The sequence below is a fragment of the Ostrea edulis genome, chromosome 3, assembly GCF_947568905.1.
Source record: "Ostrea edulis chromosome 3, xbOstEdul1.1, whole genome shotgun sequence".
Classification (NCBI taxonomy): domain Eukaryota; kingdom Metazoa; phylum Mollusca; class Bivalvia; order Ostreida; family Ostreidae; genus Ostrea; species Ostrea edulis.
The window spans coordinates 9107156-9125110 of NC_079166.1; the positions used below are offsets into that span (position 1 = coordinate 9107156).

The 17955-nt window shown below is 35.3% G+C and overlaps 1 protein-coding gene across 1 annotated transcript in view; it reads left to right on the forward strand.

Annotated features, from left to right (window-relative positions):
- LOC125676739 (uncharacterized) overlaps nucleotides 1–17955 on the forward strand; it is an 81979-nt gene that overhangs the window by 12556 nt on the left and 51468 nt on the right. The window contains exons 6-14 of the mRNA XM_056159008.1: nucleotides 5532–5696; nucleotides 5987–6046; nucleotides 7761–7946; nucleotides 9331–9396; nucleotides 9565–9774; nucleotides 10725–10793; nucleotides 12012–12188; nucleotides 12380–12401; nucleotides 12509–12630. Coding sequence (XP_056014983.1) covers nucleotides 5532–5696; nucleotides 5987–6046; nucleotides 7761–7946; nucleotides 9331–9396; nucleotides 9565–9774; nucleotides 10725–10793; nucleotides 12012–12188; nucleotides 12380–12401; nucleotides 12509–12630 — 1077 coding nt within the window. The remainder of the gene's footprint in view (nucleotides 1–5531; nucleotides 5697–5986; nucleotides 6047–7760; nucleotides 7947–9330; nucleotides 9397–9564; nucleotides 9775–10724; nucleotides 10794–12011; nucleotides 12189–12379; nucleotides 12402–12508; nucleotides 12631–17955) is intronic.

The window sequence follows — 17955 nt, forward strand, 5'->3', positions numbered from 1 at the left end:
GAGGAAAATGTCATTTCATAGGTATACTTTGGGAAAAAACCGCGGTGTTTCTGGGAAACTAGAAACACAACTTCAAAGTGGAAATAATTATGAAACGGTTACGGAGTCCAGTGGTAGAGCATTCGCTCCGTAACCGAGAGGTATCGTGAGTTCGAACCCCGATCATGCCATGGCCACGTCGAACCTGAGACGTAGAGATAGGCCTACATGTGCTCTTCAACAAACGTGAGAATCACGAGCGTTTCAGATAGGCACCTGATGCCGACTCGAGTGTGTCCAGGGGTCCGTGTTTGCCCTACTCTTCATTTTGTGTTCGTTATAGAAATTATGCAAAATGATCACTATTCGATATCTTCAGCTTTTCATGACCTTAAAAAAGGAAGTCCTGTGTCACAACAGGCGTTGGCACGTTAAACAGTCCAATGCCATAACCTTCAGTGCTAAGCATAAGTTTATGTGATTATTCACATACAGCTGATGACCTCTCAATTTGAGTGTAAAGTTCTCGAAAGGACGTACAATAAACAAACAAAACGAAAAACTTTTGAAGTCAAAATACTCTCTCTCTCTCTCTCTCTCGTTCTCGTTCTCTCTCTCTCTCTCTCTCTCTCTCTCTCTCTCTCTCTCTCTCTCTCTCTCTCTCTCGTATGTACCACGCCTAAAACAGACCGTCTTTCATACACATAGTCACACTCACTCTCACTCACCACTATCAGGCTCAGATTTCTCCACACACACAACATAAACACGTCAATGTGTTCGGGACTGTACGACTGAACGATACGAAGCTTGTGCACCCCAAAATTTAGTCGACGCAATTCAGAGTCATTGTATCCACTTTTGCCCAAAGAAACCCTGTTAAAGGTTGTTGTAAAATACAAAAATCATTCGATAGTTTATACAAGAGAAATGCAACTTAAGAACCCCCCCCCCACCCCGAAAAAAATAAAACCATTCAAATATAAACTGCATTTTCTCATTATGCAAGTATATACATATATACACCGTGTCTCATTGGGATCCAGGTAGAATAGGTCCTTAGTATACTTTGCTTGTCGTAAGAGGCGACTAAATTTGGCACGATAAATATCACTCGCTGTTCAAAGGCCGTTAGCGTCGAACATAGGCCTAAATTTGCAGCCCTTCAGCGGCAGTGGTGACGTCTCCATATGAGTGAACTATTCTTGAGAGGGACGTAAAACAATATTCAATCAATCAATTTACCTCATCGTATATTTATTTTGAATGGAGAAAAACTAAATTTTGACGGAATGCTTAATACTGCGAGTCTCGATATTATATTTGTATTCATCTATATGTTGTGTATTCGCTTTGTATAAACCTCAGGCTCCCCCGGACTGTATTTTATAGTAGTAAAGATACATGGAATGTAATTGTAAGTGATACATTGGATACATGTATTCAACCCACTCCAATGATACCAAAAGCCATATTTTTTGTATTTCTCAATAAGTTTTCGAGAAGTCACCCCCACCCCTTTTTTGAAAAACGATCTATGTGTAGACCTATAATCTAATTTAATCATTGTAAATTAAAATACATATAGTAATACGAGTAACACATATAGCAAATTATCTTTCAGGCACCTTAATTATGCCATTTAAAAATAATTTTATAATGAGTAATTTTTAATTTCTTCTGGGACTAATGCAAGTAAAAAGTGCATTTCAGGAAATGTATCGATACATATTTTGTATTGTGTTTCCAAAAATGAAAGTGAATTTGTGTTCCCCAAACAACGAAATAGGTTTGTAACCATTGCAGATATAGTATAACACTGAACCGACACCACCACCCCCCCCCCCCCCCCCGCCCCAAATCCCAAACATCAGATGAATGTTGCACCACTCTGTACCTCACGGATTTTCATGACATACTGTACGCGTTGTATGTATTTATAGATAGTGTGCGACAATTTTTATATTCGTGAATAACCATCGTATACTTTCTGACAAATAAATTGTGTTTTAAAAATTTAGAATTTTACACTCGCACTACATACGTGACTGATGTACGTACGTACTTAGGTGAGTATTGTCGTATGCTGTTACATGAAATATATCACATGCCGTTTTCCGTTTGAATGGTAAAAATTATACTTGAATCTTCAAGGAATATATTGTTTATTAAAAGAATCACCCATCGTTATATAAAATATTTAAATGTAGTTTGCCTGGTATGTAACATGAATTCTCACGAATCGTCGGTTGATGCTATTTATACACCGTTCTCTTTACGCTATAGTCATAACAACAAAAATGGCATCCGGTCTGTAAGATAGGCGTCAATTTATCCGTTTTTTTATTATTATGATGATTTTAATACATGTCAAACTGTTTAAATAAATAATCATATGAGCATATATTATTTGAAAATATATTTACTACCCAAATGATTCTCGTTTCCTCTACAACTGTTATGATCAACGCAAATTGCGTTACGATGACGAATTTGTTAGATTCTTTCAACTGATATTTTAACCCCTTTTCCATCGTCGCCCGGGATAAAACTAAGAAGAATTGTAAGTCGGGCGACGAGGGAAGAGGTGTTCAATTCCAATGGTTTATCTATACAAAAACCATGAAAACACCACAAATAGGCTCAAAGCCCTTACTTTATTTGATTATGTATTACGCATGCGCATAGATAAGTTGATTTCCATATGCTTTTGAGAGTTTCTATGAGTTACTCTTTTAGAAATTACAGGAAACTAATTTTCCTCCATAAAAGCCTGGCAGAATTTGGCCAAAAGCGTATCTACTTCTTCAATAAACACTCGGATCAGCTGACTTTCACCTTGTATACAATGTAACTTGTGCTCTCATTTACTACCAACTGAGAGATTTACAAACAAATTTAATGATACAACATAATCGAACTTTTAATGATATAAGTAATAGAATATTGTTTTTCCTAACTTTAAATTGAATTATAAAATTATTTCCTCATTGAACTCGTTAAATCTGTCAAGAGCGCGTCAGTATATCGCCGTACTCCCACTTCCTAACGACGTGCTGATCACAATTCAAATATAATAAGATTGCTTTATCAAAATAAAATAATGCCATTTCTACTTTAAATTTGATTATTTTTATTGATTTATGGGGTTTTCTTCTTTTTTTTTTTCCCTTCCGAAATGCGCCCGTGACAGTAGCTTAGCTTAGGGCCTAGTTGTCAACAATGTAACGAATTATAATTTGTCTAATTCAAAAATAAATAATGATTGCACTGTTTATTTTAGAAAACAGCGCCTATTACAGATGTATAAAGGAATAGCATTACAAAACAGTCTGTAGACAGCGACCCATATAAACCCAATATCTTCCTATCTTCCTGTTTGGGTTTATTTTCACTATACTCTACCGGCTGAGGTAGTATACTCGTATATACTGACAAAATGATTTATTAAACCATTGTAGCATCGCTATTGAAAGATAACATATATTCACCGAAACACAAATAGGTCTCGTGCTCCGCCATGGATTTGGTTGTAGATTAATGGGAAATATGATTTGGTAATCTTCAATGATTACAGAGAATTAAAAAAATCGGCATAGAAACTGTCTCCAATCAAGTGTCAATTTTTGCAGACTAAGTTTAAGTATGTCGGATTGGGTCAAATGCTGTCTGACGTGTTTCATACCGATTGTTAAGCCGGTCTTGGAACACTGATTTTGACTGCGGATAACTCCGTTTACCTGATCAGGATATAGGGCTCACGGCGGGCGTGACCGGTCGACAGGGGATGCTTACTCCACCTAGGCACGTGATCCCATCTCTAGTGTGTCCAGGGATCCGTGTTTGCCCAACTATCTATTTTGAATTGCTAATAGGAGTTATGAGATTGATCACTGTTCGTTATCTTCACCTTTCATTAAAAGTAATCAACGTACACTGTATTACTAACCAAGGTACATGCCGCTTAGTTACAATGCACAGAAGTAACATGACATGACTAATGCAAGGTGAAGATAACGAACAGTGATCAATCTCATAGCTAATATAAACAATACAAAATAGAAAGTTTGGCAAACACGGACCCCTGGATACACCAGAGGTGGGATCCGGTGCCTAGGAAGAGTAAGCAATCCAGAGGTCGGATCAGGTGCCTAGGAGGAGTAGGCATCCTCTGTTGCCTATGCTTACTCCTCCAAGGAACCTGATCCAACCTCTGGTGTATCCAGGGGTCCGTGTTTGCCAAACTTTCTATTTTGTATTGTTTATATTAGCTATGAGATTGATCACTGTTCGTTATCTTCACCTTGCATTAGTCATGTCATGTTACTTCTGTGCATTGTAACTAAGCGACATGTACCTTGGTTAGTAATACAGTGTACATTGATTACTTTTAATGAAAGGTGAAGATAACGAACAGTGATCAATCTCATAACTCCTATTAGCAATTCAAAATAGATAGTTGGGCAAACACGGATCCCTGGACACACTAGAGATGGGATCACGTGCCTAGGTGGAGTAAGCATCCCCTGTCGACCGGTCACGCCCGCCGTGAGCCCTATATCCTGATCAGGTAAACGGAGCTCTTTCGTATTACTAATAGGAGTTGTGAGATACGAGTTATGAGACTGATCACTGTTCGTTATCTTCACATTTCATTGATCACTGTTCGTTATCGTCATGGTTTATATATCTAGGCACTTCAAAGTTTATAATTAAAAGGTTTGGATACAACAGTAGAAGAATATTTGATAAAGGACCCTTTTCGCCCCACCCTGATACCAAAACCCCTACCCCTGGAATAATCAAATTTACAATTTTAGTAAAAGACTACCTGTTCTTTCTAAATATCTATTTACTTTCAATTTAGTATCAATAGCATTAAAGAAGATGTAATTTAAGCGTTTAACACATAAACACCATATAACAAGTTTGGCAACACCCTGGGGTCAGAACCCCTACCCCGGGGTTCATGAAATTTACAAGTTTGGTAGACGCCTTCCTGATCAAATGTCCTTTCTGTGTACATTTAAGCTTAAGGAACTGGCGGCATGGTTCGGAAGGAGTATCATCCATGAGTCAATGTGATTTAAAGAACCTGCGATTGGCAACATCCATAATCATATAGTTGAGTCTAAATTATGGTATTGACAAATCTAAGTATAGACTAAACAATGGTTTTACCGTAGAAATGTGGGTGTTGTGTGGGCAAAAGAAATACCCAAAGAGAAAATATTACATACTACATCGTAGTATGGTATGCATGTTTTGTTTTCTATTACATGTACATGGATACCAAAACTCGTCAGTTCTGTTCTTGTTAGCGCAACTCCTCTGAAACCGCTTAACGTAATTTTCTGACACTTTGTAGTTGCTATGTAAAATGTGTATATTTGTACGGAATCCTATCCCTTGCTTTTGTATTGGAGTATCTGCCCTTGGTGGCTGGAAGTTGACTTTTCAAACCCCAACATTTACTGATAGGCCTGATCACTAGTTGAATTAATACTAGAGTTTAATTATATAACAGTTTGATATGCATGTATCAATTACAGACATTTGACGTGGTTCCTTACCATAATGAGATTTGCTTCAGTTGCATGAGAAAAATGTTAGATGACCCAACTCTTGCTGAATACGTTTGTTTGATGAAGGATTGTGATGCTAAATATGACCTCAAGGACATACGTGAAATGTACGAACAGACAACCTTACAAATGGTTTGTGATTTCTTAATCCAGTCAAAATCAACTGTTTAAAATGTAAAATTTAATTGCTTTTATACATGTGATTTAACCCAGCCACTGTTTGCATGATATGATATTTCTTTGATTGAAGTATGCAAACCTCAAAGTCAATTTGATTGGTTGAAAGGTTAAAATATTTGGCTCCCTAGCCGATTATAGAGTAAAACAAATAAACAATACAATTACAACTTTCGTATTAGAGATAATTTGACTATATACTTATAGTACACTTATATGTATATATCATGTTATGCCTTTAACAGAGAGGAAAATTCTTCGCATTACCCCATGGAAACTGCTCCAATAGAAGCTGCCAAAATCTAGTAAGACCTACTGAATTTATACAAATTGCTTACCTCTTTCAGTAAATAAATGAAGGCTAAATGTTTTTAAAACATTTAGAAATAAATCATTGACAACTGATTTAATGTATGTATTATTTGCAATTATTTTTAAGGAAACACGAACAAAACAGTGGTAGGAAAAAAGATCCTGAAATTTACGAATATGCATTTCATGATATTGTGTAAATTCATTGAGCATATTTGAAAGATTCGTCGCATTAAGATTGTTTTAAATGAATATGTATTTTGTGTGAAATCCTTATTTGAAACAGACAATTCAAATCAACAAATCTGTACAACAGTGAATTGAAAACATTATTACATTTACTTCTCAATGAATAAATGGAATGTTGGTTACTGTTATCAAATAAATGGTGAACCCTTTATGTTTATGATAGAAAATAAATGTCGCCAAGGTGGAATGTACATCAAAGCTTAATTTATAATTCCTTGATTTGTTAATTGGATTACGATTGCAGGATAAACTTGTCACAATGTGAGCCCCCTGGTAAGAACTGTAGAAAAACATAATGGTAACTAATCTAGTATATAACATTTGGAAAATACAAGTCATTGCGTGATTATCTTTCATCCAAAAATCCCGTATTGTCCATATGCATGGTAGCTACATCATATTGGATGTTTTAACATTTTGCCAATAGCAAAAATCCGTCACATTGAATAGTATAGGAAATTACAGCATAGCATGATCTTTCTTCGTAAATTTAGAATTGGACACACTAGTCGCAGACAAAAAGTATGGGATTGAAAAATAGATATCAAGAACGTGTTTCTCGATTATATTTCCCCACTAGGAATACACCGAAATTGACCCAAAAAATATCAATACTGTTTCCGTAAAAATGTTGTCTGATTGCTGAAATCTCCCGAAAACAATGAGATTATTTATTACAATTAAACTATTACACATTAGCAGATGTTCCGCTTTGATTTTTGCAAAACTAATAAAGTAGCAATGTTGTTCTCGATTGATAGTGATATCTTAACATAAATTATATTTATATCATTTTTGATTATCAATGCATGAGGCTAGTACGACTATGATGGCAGTTTCAAACAACTTTATAATAATGAACACGATAACCAATGTCATGAACACGAACATGTAGTTATGGTGTATACGATACTAACATATTCTTAGGCTTCACATGGTCGACAGAGTATGTTTACTCCTCCTAGCCACCTGGCCCCACCCTGGTGTGTCCAGGGGTCCGTGTTTGCCCAGCTATCTATTTTGTATTGCTTATAGGAGTTATGAGATTTATCACTGTTCGTTATCTTCACCTTTCCTGGTACAGGGGTTTCAACAGTCTCGATCGAAGTCACCATTTCGCGAATTCTATGGTCGTAATAACGATCTAGCTAACTGTAAAATTGTGGCGGAAAACAGCAAACAATCAATCATTAAAAAATTATACCAATAAACCACTAAAAGGGCGGAAGGGGGGGGGGGGTGTTGAGGTCGGTGATAAAATCATGCTTGTTCTCAAACTAATGTCAAAAGCTTCACGTATTACTGCTTTTTCGTTGGCTAAGAATAGAGGGGCACTAATTGGAAAATTTGTAACACAATGATGTTGAGGTACTTAAAATTGAAATAATAACTAATGTATACAATGCAGAATATAAAGCAATTTGTTGTTTCACTAGATATTTCTTTACTTTGGTTCAGGCAGTCCTGAAGCTAAGGATATGCAACCACAACTTATGTGAGGATTGCATTGACAAAAGTCTGTCTGGTGATAAATTCGGGGAAAATGAATTCATGATGACGTGTCCAATACAAAGTTGTGCTAGGCCTGTTCCGATAGATTGTTTGAAGCAAGAGCTGAGTAATCTTACATCGACTCTGCAGCTGGTAATATATTTCAATTCTAGATGCATTAGTGCAAACTTTATGGTAAATGCTATGAACCAACTTTTATTCCCGTGAGAAAAACATTTCGCCAGATTCGCGAGAACCTTCATCGTTGCAAATAATTTCCACTGCGAGAAAGTTCTTTGATACTCGTAATTTATGATTAGTTTTGGTTTTAGATTAGATTTGCTCGAGAAATTATTTGCCACCATCGTATTTTTATCACAAGGAAATAACGAAATAAAGTCGCCGTGAACAAAAGTTGGTTTACAATAGTTGGAAAATTCATTTAAATTCTTATTCATTTTATATTGAGGTATACATACAGGGTGTTTCAGAAAAGATGCAACCATTTCTTCTGCAAGGGAAATATATTAAAAAGTCTACAGTGGACATATTTTATATCAATTAATTTAAAAAAAAAATAGCAATAAGATTGAAGGAACTTCATTTTAAGTCACTTGATTATGACGTTATTAAATGAATATTTCAAGATCTGAAAATTTTAGATTTTCAATTTCAATTTACAACAGTGCATTTGTTGAAATTGTATGGACGAACTGAATGCCATTCACCGTCTCTTCTCTATTGTATCGGTGCATGATTGATTTTTAACTTTTAATCTTTCAGATGATATTTTGAAATATGTCGAAATTTTATTAAGATATAAGCAAATCAAACAAGTGACATCGTTTGTGCAACATCGTTTATGTATGTTTTTCTGCTGCAGTATGTGACTGTTTCATTGTCTATCTAAAACTTGTTGTGCATTAACCTTGTGTAAAAAACGCTTCTTGTTTCCTTTGATTTGAGTTTTTTTCCATTTTAAGAACAAAATTGTTTCTAAAAAGACATTTTTAATGTAGGAGTATCAGTCATTTGCCTTTTTTCAATCTGTAGAAGGCATGTATAATACATTGATTTTGATTCATTTTTTATTTAATATACCAGCAATTAAACTTAGTCAAGTTTTATGGATTTTTATTACATGTACATATACTTTCTAGTCAGACTATTAACCTTGTTAATTTGGTTTTGCGGAAGTATTGAGGATATGCATATTGAATGTATTTTTATTTTCTTTTACTTTCATGTAACTCATTGGGTTTTAGACGATAGTCCATTTGTGGAAAGGAAAATTCTTATGAAAGTATGGGGTATACTGCTTGATCGTTCAGCCACTTAACAAATCAGTACTACAAAAGCTACCTTAATTTTACAAGACATTTGTAGAAACACTGTATACACAGACAACACATTGATTGATTTTTGTAATCTTCGTTGATATTCTTCTCGTTGGAAAAGTTATGGAGGGTATGTAGTCTGCTCGTATAAAGCTCTCTACATGTGTATTATCGGCGGTATTCTATATATTTACTTTCAGGCAACACTCTATATAGAACCTGTAACAAGATACATCTGCGAAAAATGTAGACAACATTCACACAATGTATGCATTATTATTATTATTAGCAAATATGCTTTTGCATTTAGATTTGGAATACGCACACGGTTTTTTAACTTGCAAATTATTAACTTCATATTTCATTGTGCACTTCGCTATCATTTCCAAGCACGATGTTTTGAAAATGAGGGTGGATATTTTTCATTTTTAAAGATGAATTTGGAATTTCAAATATGCCACCACACCCTATGCATTTCCTGCTATGAGAAATTCATGCTACAAAATGACTCAGGTAGACGAGTAACGACATATCTTGGTCTTTCAATGGAAATGACGACATGCTGTATTGCGTCCTGTGATAAGGAAATTCCAACCGTTTGTCTAAAAGCAATGGACATGGCAATACGAGGAGAGAAAATTGCTGTAAGATATTTGCATCTTATATGGAATTATTTTTCTTTTCTTTTGGTTGTCTCCTGTTAAAGGTGCATGAACATGAATTGAGCTGAAAATTGTCAAGCTTTGTTTCTTCATTTTTAATGTTTAGAATGTTTAAATAAGGTATTTTAATGGTCAGCAAAAATTTGAGTGTACAAGTAAGATACATAGCTCACAATTATTTGTTATGCAAGCAAGGCTTGTGTCATATATTTGTTTATATAGATTAACTGTACTAGTAAAAGTTTCGTTCAAAGCAGATTTTTCAAATTACAAATTAATTCTGAACAGAATTAAACAGTTTCTAGTATTTGACACTTCTCAAATTGTTCTAAACATGATATTTTCTATTGAGCAATATATATGTAAAAAAAAAAACACCACACCAGCCTTTTTTACGTAACAAGGAAATGTGAGTGCTGTATATCACCTGTAACTCAACAACTGATATTCAAATTTAGGTTGACGATACTTCAGTTAAGCATTGTAAACAACAAAAAATGAGTAGAAAAAATGATTTTTTTTAGTTCAAATTGTGTCCATGTTCCCTTAAATATCAATTCAAGATCATATTTCATAAGTACATTGGCATGAGTATTTTCGTAACCTCGTAATTCATGATAGAAATCGATTATAAAAAATAAAATCACAATGCAACGACTATTGTACAAATACAATTGAAGTGTTTTGATAAACTGCAGCTTAACAATTTCACAATATTGGGTTTCACTTGCTAGTAGATAAAAATCCTAGCAACAACCCCTCTGATTATTTGTCAATGAATCAGTTATTCAGGTGTGTTTTAATAATTAAAGGGAAGCAGAAAGTTTAAGTAAATGAAAGTAACATTTGTAAACGGTTTTCCAAAACACATTCAAGTCTTTCAACTTATTTAAGACCTTCTTTTCTCGGGATTTTATTTTTCCTCTTTACAGGTTACAATGTATTTTCAATCACCCAAAAGGAATGGAAAAGAAAAGTGTTTTGTATGTGGATCTAAAACGGTACGTTTGTCTTTATCAATGCTTTAAGTCAGAATAGTTTACAATACTTTATTTTCACGATCATTAGCTATCGGATTTATCAGGATATACTTTCTGGTATGCACAAAGTTGGGATGCTTGTGTGGATTTATTTGGAACTTCCAGTGTAGTTTCAGAGTGGAAAACTACAACCCAAGTTCGAATTACGTAATGTTTGATGGACAGGTGTTGAAGAAATAAATTTTAATATCGTTAGGTTTTTATATGAAAGGTGAAGATAACGAACAGTGATCAATAGCATAACTCCCATGAGCAATACATGCAAATATTCATTGGGATCGGGGTCGTGTTCCGGTAGAAATGCTGTAACGGTAGGCCGCTGATTGTGTAAATAATCACTTCATCAATTTAGCATTTTACGCTCATTAATCGCAAAGGAAACATATCAATGCAAATATATATGAAATATGTTAATCACGCGAGTATCTCGTCTGTAGTCAGTGAGCGAATTCCAATCAGTCGGTAATAGTCAGTACTCCTGTAATCCGACTGAAATTGTATGTACTCGAAATCGACCTTCGAACAATTGATACTAAGTAGTATTACAAACAGGGTTTAGAAGTCCCGTATAAGTAACGGAAATACAGATATGTACATTATATCGGTGTGCTGTTTTGTTTCCATTTGCATAATTATTTGAATATTTTCGTTATAACGATCTACTTTGCCAATACAACCTATCATTAAGTCAAATGCTGTCTGACGTGTTTCATACCGATTATTAGACTGTTCATGGTAAACTGATTTTGACTACAGATAACTCCATTTACCTGATTAGGATACAGGGCTCACGGCGGGTGTGACCGGTCAACAGTGATCAATATCATAACTCCTATAAGCAATACAAAATAAAGAGTGTGGCAAAGACGGACCCCTGGACACACCAGAGGTGGGATCAGGTGCATAGGAGGAGTAAGCATTCCCTGTCGACTGGTCACACCCGCCTTGAGTCCTATATGTTTCTATCATGCACAAAATTTAATTTATAAAGATTTTTGAAAGAACCTTTGACATCACATGGGGATATATCTACATTAAGATTACTTTCGTTCATGCATTCAGCAAATTGCGTTCATACATGTATACATTTGACACCTTTGTTCAGGAGTCTGCGGTGTAAATGTCCATGTTTTGGTATTCTCATTATATTATCCCGTTCTCGTAATTTCTATCTATCAGGTGTTGACAGAGATAGTCTCTTGTAACCATCAGCTGTGTAAAGACTGCACAATGAAGATGCTTTCTGAATCAAACAAATGTTGGGGATCAGTTGCCTGTAGATGTTGGGATAGCAGACCTGTGCTTGTTCGATGTATAAAAACACTGTCTGGTGTAGCCATTGAAGAAATGTTTACGGTAAGCTTCCTGTTTAAATGAAATGCACTTGCATTAGAAAAGAACTTGAAACTGGTGTCAGGAGGAAAAAAGTTTAATAGTTGAATGTATTAGGACATGGATTCTAGAAATATATATCTGTGTTGCCGTGGCGTCTTACATTTACACTGTGTAAGATAAGTTACATATTCCCTGTATTTATTGTATTTCAGAACGATGTTAACTACTTTGAAGGTATGATATGCAATGTTATTCCTTTAGTTCTTTTCAAGAGAAAGTTGTATGATTATATTCACTAAATGTTACGATCGTTTTCAAATGATTCATTCATGTATATGCAGAATTAGCAAAGGCGGTCACTAGCAGAACAGACCAACCAACAGGATCATCGGACACCAGCGAACATTGTTTGAACGTAAAGGGATCTAACACAAAGATTGTTACGAAGGATCGAAACACAAACGTAGGAATTGGATTCATATATTAACGCATTTTGCCTGTAATTTCTAGGCTAATCAGTTTGTTATAACATCGCTAGCCAGATAGCTGTACATGCATGCTAGCGATGCATTCAAAATTTCTGATTCACAAAAAGTCCATGTCATATCAGAAATGGAACGTCGGTAATAATACATTGACATTTGCAGACTATATGATGTCTCCAATAATTGAAACTGCAACGCTGTCATAATAATATGGGAATGAATTTGCCCCTTTATTCAGGAACTATCGTGCTACGTTTTAAACTAAACTGATGACACCCCACACGTCGATCGATTTTTCATGTAAATAGATTGAGAGAATATGATGGCAATGTACTGAAAACATCAAAGTTTGAAAGTCTCTATCAAACATTGATAATTAATAAGGATAAAGTACATATCGCATGTTACAAAAATATACACACTTCCCATATTTATGTAACAATATTCCATTATCACCTGCATACGGTGTTTATATCTCTCAACTGATTCGATATGCAAGAGCTTGTTCTGCGTATAGTCAATTTTTAAATCGAGGCAATCTACTGACAAACAAGTTAATGACACAGGGGTTTAAACAATATCGATTGAAGTCTGCATTTCGCAAATTTTATGGTCGTTATAACGATGTAGTTCGTCAACACAACCTATCATTGGATCAAATGCTCTCTGACGTGTTTCATAGCAATTGTTAGGCCGTTTTTGGCACACTGATTTTGACTACCCTTACCAAAATATAACCCCTTAGGCACACAGTTGCTGCAAATTTTCAACACAATTGCGGCAAGTTTGCCGCAACTAGTTGCAGCACATTTCCCGCAAGTATACTTTTCGTATGAAAATGTTTCCTCTGGCACATAGTTTGTGGCACAGTTGCGGCACACAATTGCTGAATACTTCTTGCACAATGTGCGGCATATTTGTCGCAAGTATACTTTTCGTATGCAAATTTTTCCTCTGGCAGACAGTTTGCAGCAAACTTGCGGCACATACTTGCTGCACACTTCTGGCACACAGTGTGCGGCATATTCGCCGCAAGTATACTTTTCGTATGCAAATAGTTCCTCTGGCACACTGTTTGCGGCAAACCTTCAGCACACTTTTTCTGCAGACTTCTGGCACAGAGTTTGCAGCAAACTTGCGGCTCACTTCTGACATTATCTGCTCGAAATTAAGGGCTCCTATATAAATTGTCATTACAAAAAACACAATAACAATTTCAATTAATATAATTTCAAGAACAATGACATATCAAGTAATTAACATAAAATACTAATTTAAAAATAAAAAAGATTCAAAAACAGAAATGACCGGGTTGTTGTAAAACATGTTATCTATCATAGGAACAACAGTATAAACATACTGGAACAATGACAAATTAAAGGTAACATTTTTCAAAAAAAAAAGCATTTTTAAAATGCTACATGTATATCTTATTTATAACATATATAATGTACAGGGTCTAGAAAATGTTAAGTAAAAGCTGAGTTGGTTACATAAATAACCATGCTTAAAAAATGACTAAGTTCAACTTCACCATGCACTTGTAAATTGTTCAAAGAATGCCTGATCACTTCCAAAAAGAAACATCCAGATTTACAATGCTTCCATAACAGATGTTCAATGTCTGAAGGATGTCAAAAAAAATGCTTTAAGGGGAGTTGATTGCAAAAAATAGGTACCGTCTATTCGGGGAATGCTTTAAAAAATGACAAAGTTCAACTAAATGGTTTTTTTTTTGGAAAAAAAGTCTGATCACTTTCAAAAAGACACATGTACATCTTCAATGCAAGGTGAATATAACGAACGGTGATCAATCTCATAACTCCATCAAGCTATACAAAACAGACAGCTGTGCAAACACGGACCCCTGGACACACCAAAGGTGGGATCAGGTGCCTAGGAGGAGTAAGCATCCCCTGTTGACCGGTCACACCCACCGTAAGCCCTATATCCTATAGCTTACCTCGATTTAAAAACTGATTATAAGCAGAACAAGCTCTTGCATTTCGAATCAATGTGTCCATAACTACTGTACAAAGTTTGTGGAATATCACTTTAGATGTGCACAAGTTGATCACACAAAATAGGTACCATCTATTCAACAAATGCATAAAAATGACCAAGTTCAACTACACGTATTTTATTTTAAAGTCTAATCATTTTCAAAAAGACGCATGCACATCTTCAATGTGTTCCTAACAACTGTACAGAGTCTAAGGAATGTCAAATGGAAGGTGCATGAGGATTTGATTACACAAAATAGTTACCATCTATTCAGGAAATCCTTAAAATTGACTAAGTTTAACTACATGTAAATTTTTTTAAATGTCTGACCACTTTCAAAAACACATGCACATCTCCAATGTCTTCATAACAACTGTACAAAATTTGAGCAACATCAAGTGAGAGGTGTGAAAGGAGTTGATTGCACAAAGTAGGTACTACTACAGGGACGCTACTGTCACTCGCCCACCCGTCATTCACCATTTTATAAACTGTTTGCACATTGTGCAACCCGACCAAAAATATAAAATATAATAACAAGATGTGAGAGAAAACTTAAAGAAACTACAACACCTTCTAATCCACCAATATTGCATTTTGCAGTGTTAAAAAGTTCTCGGTGAAATCCCACCATGGTCATGAGAGTGCAAGGTGAAGATAACGAACAGTGATCAATCTCATAACTCCTACAAGCAATACAAAATAAATAGTTAGGCTAACACGGACCCCTGGAAACACCAGAGGTAGGATCAGGTGCCTATGAGGAGTAAGCACCCCCTATTGACCGGTCACACCCGCCGTGGACCCTATATTCTGATCAGGTAAACGGAGTTATCCGCAGTCAAAATCAATGTGTCAAGAACGGCTTAACAATCGCTATGAAACACGTCAGACAGCATTTGACCCAATGGGAGGTTGTATTGACGAACTAGATCGTTAGAACGACCATAGAATTTGCGAAATGCTGACTTCAATCGAGACTGTTGAAACCCCTGTACCATCAACTTGTTTGTCAGTAGCTTACCTCGATTTAAAAACTGACTAAACGCAGATCAAGCTCTTGCATATCGAATCAGTTGAGATATATTAACACCATTTGCAGGTGATAATGGAATATTGCTACATAAATATGAGAAGTTACCGATGGAGAAGCTGAAATTATCCCGCTTGTCATACAGTTGAGTTGTCAGTTTGCCGTTAACGTCTGCTTTCAATAAAATATCTAAGTATGAAACAGAAATGGACGACTCGGTGGTGTCCTTTATTTCGAGCTCGCAGGGATATATCAAATCGACATATGAATGAAAGTTATTATTGTTAATAGACAAAACGTCATCAATATATTTAAATGTCGAACTGAAGGCCACAGCGAGAGGTTTTTTCTTCTCGCGTAGAAGTTTTTGAATAAATTCTGCTTCATATGAATATAGAAACAGGTCAGCTAACAAAAGAGCACAATTCGTGCCCATGGGAGTTCCAACACACTGTTGGAAGACCTGATCACCAAAGACCACGAAGATATTGTCAATGAGGAACTCTATCATATTTTTTATTTCAACTTCAGAGTACTTGTGCGTGGAATCAGAGTGGTGTTTAACAAAGTAAATTTTTGAATGAATGATCACTAGATATGAATATTTCCGTTTTCCGTTTTTGTTGAAGAAGCAACTGTCTATGATGTCAAAATGTCTAGTCTTTAATTTATCGTGAGGAATGGTCGTGTATAGTGTTGAAAAGTCATAGGTTTTAATGTTATTGATTTGGGAAAAATTCTGCGATTTCAAGTTTACTAAAAGTTCTTTAGAATTTTTTAGAATCCACATTTGATTAACACCACTTCTGGCATATGTAGTCGCACAGTAAGTTTGAAGTTTCTCCTTCACAGCTGTTAATATTTTCGTGAGGAGCAAAGATTGGGGCTTGGTAGGGCTTGGTAGAGCACTTACTGGATCCAAAAATGTATCTTTGTTTGTGAGAGTTTTTATGTAGTTTAGGAATCCAGTATAGGTACGGTAGCTCATATTCATTCGACCCATTGACTGGGATATTAAATGTGTCTAAAACATAGTTTTGAAGAATTTCATCTTTTGAAAGGGCTGTTAGAGTATAAGTAGTACATTTTATTTGGAAACTGCTGCATATTTTTTTTTCAAGATCCAAGAGAAAAATATCAACCCATTGAGGTCCTTTTATGGCTTAAGGTCAGGTTGTGATTTAAATTGATTTGTGAATTTTGGCCGTTTTAGATCAAGCATGTCAAATTAAAGTTTTTTAAAATCCTTATTAAACTAGCAATTGCTATACAAATGATACTAATGCTAGAATTGTGTATACAATTAAGACAAAGGAGTTGACATAATCTTAAGTACATATATCACCGATTCCTGTCCAAAAATAACACTGTACAACCACTATAATAATGAACGGTATTTATTTGTTTTGGCGCTCTTGGCAACAATCAATCAATCAATCAAATGTGACGGTCCCATATGGGCGAATTGTGCACTGGGTAAACGCAAGTGCACAACGTCACCAAATGCAAATACAATAAATCAATCAACAATACAATAATTAAGATATTAAATCAATCAATAATACAAGAATTAAGATATTAAATCAATCAATTAATAGTCCGACAATTCAATGTCAACAACAATTCAATCATTCAATCAGCAATTCAATCATCAATGAATACTGCAAATTTTCAAGTTCATGGCATGAAGCTGCAGAATATCGGGTGCACTCCTCCATTTGAGTTGGGGTGCGCCAAACGCATACCAAAAAAGTACCGCGACGAATATAGGACTTGGAACGGTTTTAAAGTGATATGGATAGAATTGATGCTGCACCAAATTAATGACCACGCCGTTTGGAAGAATGTTCCAGAAAGGACGTGACGTGTATGTGTCAATATACATTAGACTATTGCAGAATTAAATTTCCCGGATTAAATAAGAACCCACCCCCCCCTTTTCCTTTTAGTAAAAACTGACAAGAATACAGTTACGGAGATAAATGCGCATATCCAAGACAACCGTGGATATGCGCTATAATTAAAAAGGAGGTATTTCATTTACATAACATGACAATGTGCATCAATAACAACCGGTTTCGACAACAGTTGCAGACAAGAATGAAATATATTCAAAATTCACACATGCAAACTATGCACTTTTCCTCAGAAAAATCATTAGACAATCAACATTAATTTTGAAATCAGTACTGTGAAGGACTTTATATTCTGATAAATTAATACAGACTTGTGGGCACTTAATTATTAGGGAGAACACTAAACATTT